The 13166-nt window shown below is 39.8% G+C and overlaps 1 protein-coding gene across 2 annotated transcripts in view; it reads left to right on the top strand.

Annotated features, from left to right (window-relative positions):
- Positions 1-13166, top strand: part of PDGFRB (platelet derived growth factor receptor beta) — a 97307-nt gene that overhangs the window by 68248 nt on the left and 15893 nt on the right. For both annotated transcript variants that reach the window (XM_067463671.1, XM_060765436.2), the window contains 7 exons: positions 63-178; positions 1626-1752; positions 3209-3414; positions 5752-5846; positions 7225-7357; positions 8396-8500; positions 9093-9203. In XM_067463671.1, coding sequence (XP_067319772.1) covers positions 63-178; positions 1626-1752; positions 3209-3414; positions 5752-5846; positions 7225-7357; positions 8396-8500; positions 9093-9203 — 893 coding nt within the window. The remainder of the gene's footprint in view (positions 1-62; positions 179-1625; positions 1753-3208; positions 3415-5751; positions 5847-7224; positions 7358-8395; positions 8501-9092; positions 9204-13166) is intronic.

Raw genomic sequence — 13166 nt, forward strand, 5'->3', positions numbered from 1 at the left:
TTTTGCCGGACCTAAGCTCTTTCTCCAGTATTTTAATTTTTGTAAGTTTCACTTTATTCCAGGTATCAAACTACTCTAACCCTTGTAAGAGTGAAACAAAGTGAAGGAGGTTTATACACTGTCCGAGCTTTCCATGACGATGACTTGGAGGACCTCTCCTTTTACTTGCAGATTAATGGTGAGCACATCCCTTTGCAATATTATTTTGGATTAAATATATCCTCATTGAGACCTAGTATGTAAAGAAATGAAAAATTGCATTTCAGAAGTCCAGGTCTCTCCACCCTATGTATCCTACTGCTACAGGTGCCATTCCTTTTGTACTTTCATTTCTTTGCCACTGAACAAATGCACCAAACCAGAGGTGATGGAGGACAGAGATGGAGAAATTCAAAATTTAGATCTATATTGTGTTTTTCTAGAACCCCCCAAATTCCACCAACAAAAACAGGTTGAAATCACTTTAAATGAACTGAGGGATCATGTGGTCTGAGCCTAGATATCTGTTTTCATTAATGTTTTTGCTAATTGACAATTAAAATGGAAGCCCATGAAAAATTTATATATAAAAATTATAAATATAGTGCATAGCTCTTAATCCTTCCATTCTAACAACAACTTTATACTAAGATCAACTCTTTTTTCTTTAATAAAATTTCTAAACATATGAGAGATCTTATTTTCTGAACTAGAGTTTCTCTATATAGTACATCATTTATTTATTTATTTATTTATGACATTTCTACCCCTCTTTTCTCTTTTCAGAGGTGACTCATTACATTACATGACATTGCATGACATTACACCATTATCAGTAGTAATAGCATAGATTTGCTCCATAACTGATTTACTACCAAAATCATCAAAGCTGATAGGATATTTGAATTGTGAAAGTACACATGTACTTTGCCTGTAAAAAATCCCTTGGAAATTGTACATGTAGATTACTTACTTATTTAGGTGATCCCTCATTGTCTGAATATGATGACCTTCGAAGTGTAGTGTCTTGGTGGTGGATATGTAGGTGCCCGTGGAGCCCTGTTCTTGATCCACATGTTCTTCCACAACGAGGACATCAGTTTCCAGGTGGAAGGAGGTCCCAGTCAGGGTTGGCTTGACACACCTTCCTCTTGGCAAGTTTCTCCCTTTTGTCCTCCATTTGTGCCTCTTCGAATTCCGCAGCACTTCTGGTCACAGCTGACCTCCAGCTAGAGTGCTCTAGGGCCAGGGCTTCCCAGTTCTTGGTGTCTATGCCACAGTTTTAAGATTAGCTTTAAGCCCATCTTTAAATCTCTTTTCCTCTCCACCAACATTCCATTTTCTGTTTTTGAGGTGGGAGTATAGTAACTGCTTTGGGAGAGAGTGATCGAGCATTTGGACTACATAGCCAGTCCAGCGGAATTGATGGCGTAGGAGCATTGCTTCAATGCTGGTGGTCTTTGCTCCTTCCAACATGATGACATTTGTCCGGCTGTCTTCCTAAGAGAGTTGCAGGATTTTTTGAAGACAATGCTGACTATACTACTTTCTTTCATCTGTGGTGGGGAACTGTTTATTCCTACCATCTCCTTCTTGTTTGCTGATAATTTCCTACTTGTCTTCCATTCTTTCTCCAATGTACTCAGTCCCAGCTAAAGTGACAGACCTGAGAGAAAACAGCAACACCAGCAGTGGGGAACAAACTGTGACATGTATTACAGAAGGAATGCCTCAGCCAGAGATTACCTGGTTTACCTGCAATGATGTCAAGCGGTAAGGAGCTTTCTTTTGCACCATTTGCATAGTGCCTTTGTGATTGAAGCTCTGAGTGAGGAAGATGGCAGTGGGAATGACGCAGGACTCTCTGTAATTAATTTCAATAACTGTGTTACAGAGAGAGCAGCTTGCAATCACCATGCTGCTTGCGTTCAGTTGGAAAGTGAAGTATCACTGTACGTACAATAGATATTTTCTTCTCCACTAGGCAATCTTGGTTCCCAGTTTTCTGGGGGTTTTTTCTCTCTCCCAGCAGAGTGAACATGCCATGCCCAGTGAACATCTTCAACCCTCTGTTTTTGGCAGAGTGGAGGGGAGAATGAATTTTCTGTCATTACATTTTTAAAGTGGCTTTGTAGTTTTAGAAACCTTCCTGAGTTTTTTCATTCTTTATACTGGTTTAATTTTTTTAAGGTGCTCTGAAGAATTCTCCTATTACTGCTTTTTGGAGTATATATACAGAACCAGTTCACTCCAGGAGTTTAAACACAAGTTAAACCTCAATCAGTCATCAATAGCAGTGCCTTATTTTTATTACAGAAATATTATGCCTTCACTCCACATGGAATTAAAAGCACAAGGGGCAGGATGTCACCCCTCCCAGCTGTGGCCAGACCCAATCTGAATTAGGAGCTTATCACACAAGGCAGGCACATTGCAATTATGGCAGAAGAACAGTGTCTTTGGCTAGGTTTTATCTCATGACATCATTACTTTCCCATCATTCTCCTGGTGGAAAAAAGTCTGAAAACCATTTTTTTTACAAAACCAAATAACCTATTAATGACCTCCTTCTTTAAAAGAATCACCTTCCAGTGGACTCCCACTGAGGCTGGATCTACACTACTATATAATCCAGTTTCAGAATGCAGATTAACTTCATTGAACTGGATTATATGAGTTTACACTGCCATATAATCAAGTTCAATGTAGTCTATCTGTATTCTGAAACTGGATCATGTGGTAGTGTAGATCTAACCTGAGAGGACAACAGAAAAAATAGCAAAGTAGTGTGATAAGCAATTGCTGTAATTGCAATTTGACAGGTCATGTGATAAACTCTTTGACTTCAGCTACATAGCTCCATTCTGTGCTGTCAGGTGATGCCCTGGGTTATGTTAATGCTCTCAATGTAAGATTAGAATTTCAACTTTCAATACAATGCATTATTACTTGTAAGTAAAGCTCTGAATCCAGTAGGTCAGTAGTTCTCAACCTTTGATTCTCCAGGTGTTTTGGACTTCAGCTCCCACAGTTCCTAACAGCTGGTAAGATATCTGGAACTTCTGAGAGTTGAAGTCCAAAACACCTGGAGGACCAAAGGTTGAGAACCACTGCAGTAGGTCATCCTTCTGAGTAATTAGGCATAGGATGGGTAGAGCATGATTGAATCTGACATCCAAAAAGGACATTTATATTGTTCTTTCTGTTGCCTGGTGTCTTCTGGAAACAGATGTAATGGGGAGGCCACCAGAATCCTGGGGAATACTTCTGAAGATATGGATCTACAAACAAACTCCACCTACCGAGATGACCTAAGGATTTACATTGTGACAAGCAAGCTGCGCCTCAACCGAGTAGATGAGCCACTCTTCATAAGCTGTGATTCTAGAAATCTCTTAGGCGCAGATTCTCAGAACATCACCTTGGTACCACACAGTGAGTTCTACAGCATATGCCTGAGTATATATGTGTATGTGTATATATGTGTTATGTTGCACTGGTCACATAACCTCTTCTTTTTTATTGGTTTGTCATTGGATCTCAGGGAAGTGTGTAATAAAATCAATTTAATCAATTTCAAACAATAAAAAATAATTTAACTAGACTATATTGGATTATAATCTGAGTATAATCTCATGACTACAATAAAAAGAATTTACTGGGTAGCTGTGAGTTTTCTGAGCTGTATGGCCATGTTCCAGAAGCATTCTCTCCTGACAGTAAATAAAGAGGAACACTCACAAAACAGGGAGATTCCTGACATGCAACAATCAGGGCCAGCTAACACCTCTCAACAAAGGATGCCCACAGGCAGGAATCAGCCAGACTTTGAAACTACAAGGCCATTCAATGCTAATCAACATGGCCAATTACAACATTCACACTTGCCTCAAGCAGACAAGAGTTGTTCCTCCCACCCATTTGTGGTCATTCCACAAATATAGAAACCTCACTTGCCTAATTTTCAACAGACCTCACAACCTCTGAGGATGCCTACCATAGATATGGGTGAAACATCAAGAGGGAATGAAAACTCACAGCAACCTAGTGATTCCGGCCATGAAATCCATAAACAGAAACAAAAATGCCCACAGTAGTTAGCACAAGAGTTGGAAACATGTGTTCCTCTAAAAATTGTTGCAATGCAACTCTTGTCATTCCAAGATAACATAACAGGTAGAGAGGAATAACGGGTGTTGTAGTCCAAAAGCATCTTGGAGGGCCACATAATCCCCATGCCCCCAGGAAATATGCATTCTTTTACAGTATTGTGGTTCCCTCCCCCCCCCCCCCCCCCGGTGAACTACATTGGTATTTCCTGCCCAAAATGCCTGTTTTTTAAAAAGTGTTTTTTTGTTATTATAAACAAAGGACATATCTCATATCGGGAAAGACATGCCACGTGGAGGCTTCTGGAGATGTTATCCTTCTCACTCTGCCCCTCATGTGTTTTTGGGGGTTTTTTTGTGCGGTTTGTTAAAGGTGTGGGAAATATTTTTGTATTTCACTTTGAATATGGAGATATCATATGTCCTCCTGGAATGGGGCATTGAATGGGATCATGAGAAGGAGTCTGTGGCATCTATGAGCGTATCTTATGCCAAGCAGCTGATATTGCGTAGTGCTTTGGATATGTTGAAATAGATAGTTTGTTGAAATGAATCATCTAGCTTGATTGAAACTTTTTATCTTTCAAAGGCCAGACTACCCTTTTCCCCATGGCTAAGTCTTAAGTTTTACCTGTGCTGGTGAACCAGTTCTGTGGAGAGCAAGGCCCTGGTGTAAAGATGACTGGTTCCTCCAGGAAACCTGGTCCAGGAGTGCCATCACTGGAGACCTTTTGCCCAAGAGGCTCTGAAAGACAGACTCCTGATGTTGGCCCTCAGCTGCACATCTCAGTGGTCTTCCTGAACCCATGGGGTGCTCCTCCTCAATGTTCTGGCTCCCCACAGGATCCAGATGAAGAAAGGCTGGGGTGCCTTTCTGAACAGGATGTGATTCTTCTACTCTGGAAAAATTCTTCTGCTTTGGATCATTGAATAAAGATGCATCTGCATTGTAGAATTAATGTATTTTGACGTCATTTAAGCTGTTGTGGCTCATCACTGTGGAATCATGGGAGCTCTGGATTTTAACATTATTTAGCCTTCTCTGCCAAAGAGTGCTGATATCTCACCAAACTACAAATTCCAGGGTTCCATAGCATTGAGACATGTGGTGTCAAGCTGCATTAATTGTACAATGTAGAAGTCTGTAGGGTGGGGGTTGTTTCCACCATGGAATTAACACTGAGAAAAGATAACACAGCCAATCTAATCTAATAAGATAAAAGAAAATGAGCAAGAGGTTTAAAATGGAGGACTGCATTCTTCTTCTACATCATCTTCTTTTGATCTCACTTGTTATCTGCAGGGGAGACTTGGTTGAAAGAAAATGTCTCTATAGACTTTAACAAGAATTGCTCTTCCACTCATGATGTGATATGAGGGTTTGTGCTTAAGGACAAAGAACAAGAAAGATCAAGAGGTGTTGGAGAAGGCTCTGTGGCAGTTTTCTGAGTAACTGTAAATCTGTGTTAAAATGAGATGAGCCACTGCTAGAGTTTCTGCATTTTGTTTAATGTTGATGTCTTATTGTTAGTTTATTGTAAGCCCATTAATCCTTCTGGCTAAAAAGTAATATTACAATGTAAACTGATATAATGTATTTCCTTGTTTGGCAGCCATAAATAACAAGGCTATTTAATAATGTTGCATGTTCTCACTGTTTCAGATTTGCCCTTTAAAGTCATCATCATCTCAGTCATCCTGGCCTTGCTGGTCCTTATGGTTCTTTTTTTGGTGATCCTCATCATTGTGTGGCGAAAGGTAAGAGTCTTTCTGCTTCCTTTCCATGTTTCATGGATAGATTAGATTTATACAGAAAAGCTAGAAATTATCTGAGTCCCTTACTCTTAAGGAAATGTGGTTTGAATATTTTTGGATTATTTATTTATTTGCCATATTTATATCCTGCCCTTCTCAACCCCGAAGGGGACTCAGAGCAGTGCAGATAGAGACATGATTCGAGGCCATACATTACGTACAATACATATCCAGCAAATAAAAACATTTACATTAGAGCATCTGCTAAAAACATATCAACGTTAAAATTATTAAAATCGCATAATCCAATATTGTAGTCATTGCAACTTTCTATGTTCATATATTGCACTAATCAATTATCCAAACACTTTGTTCCACATCCAAGTTTTCATTTTTTTCCCTAAAGGTCAGGAGGGAGGGGGCTAATTTGATGTCACTTGGGAGGGAGTTCCACAAATGGGGGGAGGCACCACTGAGAAGGCCCTGTCTCTCGTCCCCACCAACCACACCTGTGAAGGAGGTGGGATCGACAGCAGGACCTCCCCAGACAATCTTAATCTCTGAGATGGTTCATAGAGGGAGATAAATTTGGACAGATAAGCTGGGCTGGAACTGTTTAGGGCTTGGCTGAGCAAATATGAAGCTTCATGTTTTCAATTATAAGATGTTACACAAGAGAACATAGTTCTCTAACAGTAATAGGATGAAGTTTGGGTGTTCTGGGCTGATCATTATATCAGAATATAGGTTACATTGTCTATATCCTAATATATAGGAATATATATGCAAATAGGAATTTATTCATTAAAAATCTAATGCACAGTGGAAACTTACAGCAGTATGGGAAGTGGTAGGATCTACACATCTTTTCCATTTTATATATATACACACACACAAACCCATTATCACTTGTGTGTGTATCAGTGATAATGTGAGGTTTTAGGGAAAGAATATTTTTAAATGCCAGAAGTACTTCTCTTTTGATACTACAAAAACTAGCAAAAGATCCATAGTTGCTTTCAACCCCTGTTACTAGAACAGTAAACAATAGGCCACAATTTAGAACTCCTCTACTCTTTTAAATGCCATTGATGTTAGTAGGGCAAAAGTATATATAATGCTGTGATGGTTTCTGTTTCAACTGTAATGCCACTATCATTAGTTTGTTAGCCCTTTAGTTTGTTGGAGATGGGCAATATATGTGAATGTGAGACGTTTTTACAGATCACATAGGGACTTTTCTGGATTTATCTCTTCTTGTTGCTATACTATACATCTTTCTCTCTCTGTGTTATATTAAAATACATACTACTATACTAAAGGAGATATTCTGTTCTACAAAACAGCCACTTTCTACCACCTTTCTTTTCTCACTCTCCAGAAACCTCGCTATGAAATCCGCTGGAAGGTGATTGAGTCAGTCAGCTCTGATGGACATGAATACATCTATGTGGACCCCATGCAGCTTCCTTATGATTCCAGTTGGGAGGTTCCAAGGGATAAGCTTGTGCTGGGTGAGGAGAAAAGGAGACCAAGGGAGAAGCTTGTTCCACAAAAAGCCAGAACTAACTAAACATGTGAAGTTTCTTCTTACGTTGCTTTTTTTTTCTTTTGGATGGCCACATATCTTACTTGTAGCCGCTTCCAATGCAATGCTAAAGGGGGAGAATTTGTATTTTAATACAAACTGGCCTATTTCTTACTTTCTGCTGCTGTATGGGAACTATAGTTTTTTTCACTCCTGAATTAATGGGGAAGTATCACATACTGGGTGTCCACAAACCTTGTATAGGCGTGGAACCTATTGCACTCTATCCAGATATTATTGAATTCCACATCATCCACCATTATTTACTATGCTTCTTGAGATTGGCGAGAGTTTAAATCTAACAACATTTGAAGATCCAGAAGTTCCCGTCTCTTCTTTAGGCAAAGATTGACCGTGATTACAAATATTAATTGATTTACTATTGTTAAGTTGCTCCAAATCAGCTCCAACTCATTGTAATACCATTCTAGAGCTTACTTGGCAAGATCTATTGTCTCTATCTAAGTCTGTGCAAGGTCACCCACTGAGTTTCCTTGTCACTCAGAGTCCATGTTAACTATCAAACAATTGTATCACACTGGCTCTTAAAAGTTCATGTACTAAACAGTTTGTGTTCACACATCTAACGGTTAGTACTGAAATAGCAAGCCATCCATGAACCCCTGAGGTCAGAAGGAGCCGCTGTGGAATTTGCAATTAGCTCCCCACCTAGTGGTCACATGGAAGAACCCATGCAGCCTTATTTAAGAAGAAGACATCATTAGCACAGCCGCTTTATCAGCCAGGCAGAAACCAGCTCTTGGCCAGACATTGTAACTCCCAATTTTTGTCATTCCTCATTGGGAATAGTTCGTACTGTCCAGTTTCTCAAAGGAGGAGCTCAGCAATGTTCACACAGCTATTTTCTGGGCTCCTCCCATAATTGTTAACAGCGGCTAAGATCTAGAAAACATGTTGATTTCTTATGCTGTTTTTGACATGAAAATGCATCTTTCTGCTCCAGGACGCACACTGGGCTCTGGGGCCTTTGGGCGTGTGGTGGAAGCCATTGCCCACAGCCTCAGTCATTCTCAGTCCACCATGAGGGTTGCTGTGAAAATGCTCAAGTGTGAGTTTTTAATCTTCTCAGTCTCTCATCCTGCATGAATGTGCACTGTTCACCACCACTGCCTGTCTTTCTCATTTGTGTTTGTGTTTTTTTTCCATCTGTTTTTGTCATTCATTCACCACTTTTCTGCCAGTTTATTCAGTCATCATTGCTTTGATCACATAGCATACCGTATAAAGGATGCTTGTTAAGGAAAATGCTTCACAAGGGAAAAATGCAAATGTCAGCCACAGTTAACCTTTGATATTTTGCTACATCCAGAGTGATGTGGAATCACTCATGGTTTATAGCTAATTTTATGTAAGTGAGCACATTGTTATGCAACATAATGGGAAACACTGCTGTTCGGGAACATGTACTGTGTGGCCAACAGGGGCCAAGTCAACTAAGCAATGGTTGAATAATCCTTTAAATATAGAATACAAATTGATTTTTCCCTTTGTCTGCATCTATACTTTCTGCTTCTTTCCACTGACATTTTTTCTGTGTCTTTCCAAATTTAAGATTTTTCTGATGACTTTTGGTGTATTTAGATCATATTTTACTCTATGTTTAACAAGTTATTTCACTATTTGATTTGTTCACCTTCCAGCTACTGCACGAAGCAGTGAGAAACAAGCACTCATGTCAGAACTGAAAATCATGAGCCACCTTGGGCCTCATCTGAACATTGTCAACCTACTTGGTGCCTGCACAAAAGGAGGTACACAATTTTTTTCTTGCTCCCTTCACCTGGAGCATATCCTGATGGCTTTGGCTTCCCCTTCTCTTAGAGTAGTGGCTCTCAATCTTCCTAATGCTGAGACCCCGTAATACAGTTCTTCATGTTGTGGTGACCCCCAACTATAACATTATTTTTGTTGCTACTTCATATCTGTAATTTTGCTACTGTTATGAATCGTCATGTAAATATCTGATATGCTGGGTGTATTTTCATTCACTGGACCAAATTTGGCACCAATACCCCATATGCCCAAATTTGAATACTGGTGGAGTTGGGGAGGTGTGTGATTTTGTCATGTGGGAGTTGTAATTGCTGGTATTTATAGTTCACCTATAATCAAAGAGCATTCTGAACTCCACCAGTGATGGAATTGGACCAAACTTGACACACTGAACTCCCATGACCAACAAAAAATACTGGAAGAGTCTGGTAGGCATTGATCTTGAATTTGGGAGTTATAGTTCACCTACATCCAGAGAGCACTGTGGATTCAAACAATGATAGATCTGGACCAAACTTGGCGCAAATACTCAACATGGTCAAATGTGTGGGGGAAATAGACCTTGACAATTGGGAGTTGTAGTTGCTGGGATTTATATTTCACTTACAATCAAAGAGCATTACGAGCCCCACCAATGAGAGAATTGGGCCAAACTTCCCACACAGAATCCCCAGGACCAACAGAAAATACTGAGTTTTCTGATGGTGTTTGGCAACCCCCCCCCCCCCCCCAGGGGTTCCAACCACCAGGTTGAGAAACACTGTCATAGAACACATCAAATAATTCTACCTTTCATGACTGTTAGTAATTCTTATTTCAGTATCATTCATATGACTTGTCTCATGATATGTACTTCTCCTGTGTACTTCCCATTTTCCTTCTTTTTTATCTTACTCTTTGTTTCTAAATCTACTTTTAAAATCTATTTTTTAAAGAAAAGATAGCATTAAAGCTATCCTGCTTGTTTTACAATAAGAGGGAGGGATCTGAGTTTTTCTGTTCCTTCTGTTAAAGGAGCCCCTGGTGACACAATGGGTTGAACCCTTGTGCCAGCAGGACTTCTGACCGCAAGATCAATGGTTTGAATCCAGGGAGCAGGATGAGCTCCCATCTGTCAGCTCTAGCTTCTCATGCGGGGACATGAGAGAAGCCTCCCACAGGATGATAAAACATCTGGGCATCCCCTGGGCAATGTCCTTGCAGAGGGCCAATTTTTTCACACCAGAAGCAACCTGCAGTTTCTCAAGTTGCTCCTGACACAAAAAAGAGGGAGAATTAAAGCAACCCATATGGCACTGTTCTGCATGTAACGCCAAAGAAAAAGAGATGGCAACAAGGAAAACCTACCAACAGACTATTGCAACATCATGTCATTTGCAATCACTGTGGCTGAGTATGATTGTCTTCCAGAGGTAGAGTCTTAGCAGTGGACCAATAAATGACTATGAAGACATCTTCTGGATTCACATGGTTTTTCACAATTAGGAAGGACATAGATTTGAAATAAGTGAAGAAGATCATGTGTAGCCAAATAAGGTATCAACTGAGAAAGACCAACTTTCCTCAAAATTTTGGAATGGAATGGGAGAAGAGACATAAGATGACAATTAGCACAAAGGGCAGATCAGAGAAAGTTTATTTATCTTTCTATCCGAAGCAGCATGTTGAAAGGAGCACTGGGAAACATAGATTTAAAAAGAACAATTCAGCCAATGATTGCATAAAACAAAAGTAAAGGCAAGAAGACTGGATAAAGAAAGAAGGGAAAGGGTCATAGGGCAGGAAGTGGAAGAAAAAGACAATATAGTCTGACCCATAGCTGACACTTTAAATGGGGAAATGAAACTGTCCGTGATGATAAAGACATGGCCATGGCCCTTGGTTGTAGTAAATCAGTTGAAGACAGTGGAGATATCAAAATGAATTAACAATTGAAATCGAAGAAGGAGGCCAAGTCACTTGTAGAGAGATCATGAACTAGAGAATTCATTGTTCTCAAAAGTGCATTTTTTCTATTGGAGAGATAGCATACTGTAGAGACAGATATTGCAACAAGACAAAATCAAACACAGGGAATGACAGAAGTTAATTTTCTCTCTTCTGTCTCTAACATATACACTGACAAAGTTCTCAGTCTGGGTTTGGCTGCATCATTTCAGACAGCAGATGGGAGTTTTACATAAATTAGGGGGAAATCTGCATCTTGGCCGGCTTTAACACAGCAGGTTAATCACCAGCTGCAGCTACAGTAAATCTTGCCAACCGAAAGGTTGACAGTTCAAAGCCAGGTCAGGGTGAGCACCTGACCTTCAGCCCGGCTCTCCTGCCCACCTAGCAGATTGAAAACAGCAACGTGAGTAGGTGAATAGGAACCGCATTAAGTGGGGAGGTATTTTAGGCACGGCATATTGAACAGAAAAAGGAGGAAAGTTTACGAACAAAGAAAGCTCTTTGGCAAGGAGATGGAGCAACCCTCCCCCCCCCCAAATGGCTGGAACCTCCAAATATGCCGAAAGATTTGGGGGGGGGGGGGGCGCTATATATATATACTTCTATCTGTTGACTGTCTTGTCATTGTGTAATAGGCATTGAATATTCTGTGATCTTCCCCGAGTCCCCTTCAGGGTGAGAAGGGTGGAATATAAATACTGTAAATAAATAAATAAATTCTGCAACCAAAATTTTTGTTTTAACTCAGGAAATGAGCATAACAGGAAAAAGAGTCTGGAATAGCTGTTATTTTGTTTTTCATTGGACACGGACATGGTTCAATACTATAGAAGCATGGAAACTGTACTTTGGTGAGACACCAGCACTATTTGATAGGGAAGGATAAAGCCTTGTAAAACTTCAGTACCCATAATTTCATAGCATTGAACCATGGAGTTAAAGTGATGCCAAACTGCATTATGGTTTACAGTGTAGATACAATGAAGTCTTGATGAGTTTTGTTTCTATATATATTTATTTGGGTTATTATAGGTGCATCTACACAGTAGAATTAATGCAATTTGCCATGACTCAATGCTATGGAATCATAGCACTGAGTCATGGTTTGATGAGGCACCAGCACTATTCACTAGGCAAGGATAAGGCCCTGTAAAACGCTCCCGTGATTCCACAGCATTGAGGCAGGACATTTAAAGTGGTGTCAAACTGCACTAATTCTACAGTGGAGGCCCCATCTATACTGCCATATAATCCAATTTCTGAATCCAGATTATCTGCTTTGAACTGGATTATATGACAATGTAAATTCATATAATCCAGTTCAAAACAGATAATCTGGATTCAGAAACTGGATTACATGTTAGTTCTAAAAACACTCTAAGTGGTTGAAAACTTAAACATTTTACATGCTTTTGTATGGCAGATATATGTACAGGCTGTCCCCAAATTACAAACATCTGATTTAAACAACTCACAGTTAAGAATGGGGTGAGACAACAGCAAATGAGATTAATCAACTCTAAGAATGGAAATTCACTCCTGAAAGAGTTATCATGGGGGGGGGGGGGTTATCTCCACTGAAGCTTTATCACCAATCCCTGTTTCCATAACAAGCCTTTCTTTTTTCAGAATTTAATTATCACAGTAAGTTGAAATCTTCTGAACAGGGCCACGGAGAGCAAAACAGCAAAACAAACAGCACAGGAGTTTTAAGTCTTCCCTATGCTATCCAAAGCGCTCTCTCTCTCTCTCTCTCTCTCTCTCTGTCTCTCTCTCTCTATATATATATATAGATACACACACACACACACACCTAAGAACAACCCTGCAAAACCTATCTTGTTTGTAACTTGGGGACTGCCTGTATATATAACTGATATAGTAATCTGTTACTTGTTTCTAATGATAATGTGTTATTTATTAGGCCTGGGTAACAACGCAAAAATTTGTTTCTAAAATCGATTTGTAATTGGGGGTTTTTTTTGTTTCGA

This window comes from Anolis sagrei, chromosome 2, assembly GCF_037176765.1.
Source record: "Anolis sagrei isolate rAnoSag1 chromosome 2, rAnoSag1.mat, whole genome shotgun sequence".
Classification (NCBI taxonomy): domain Eukaryota; kingdom Metazoa; phylum Chordata; class Lepidosauria; order Squamata; family Dactyloidae; genus Anolis; species Anolis sagrei.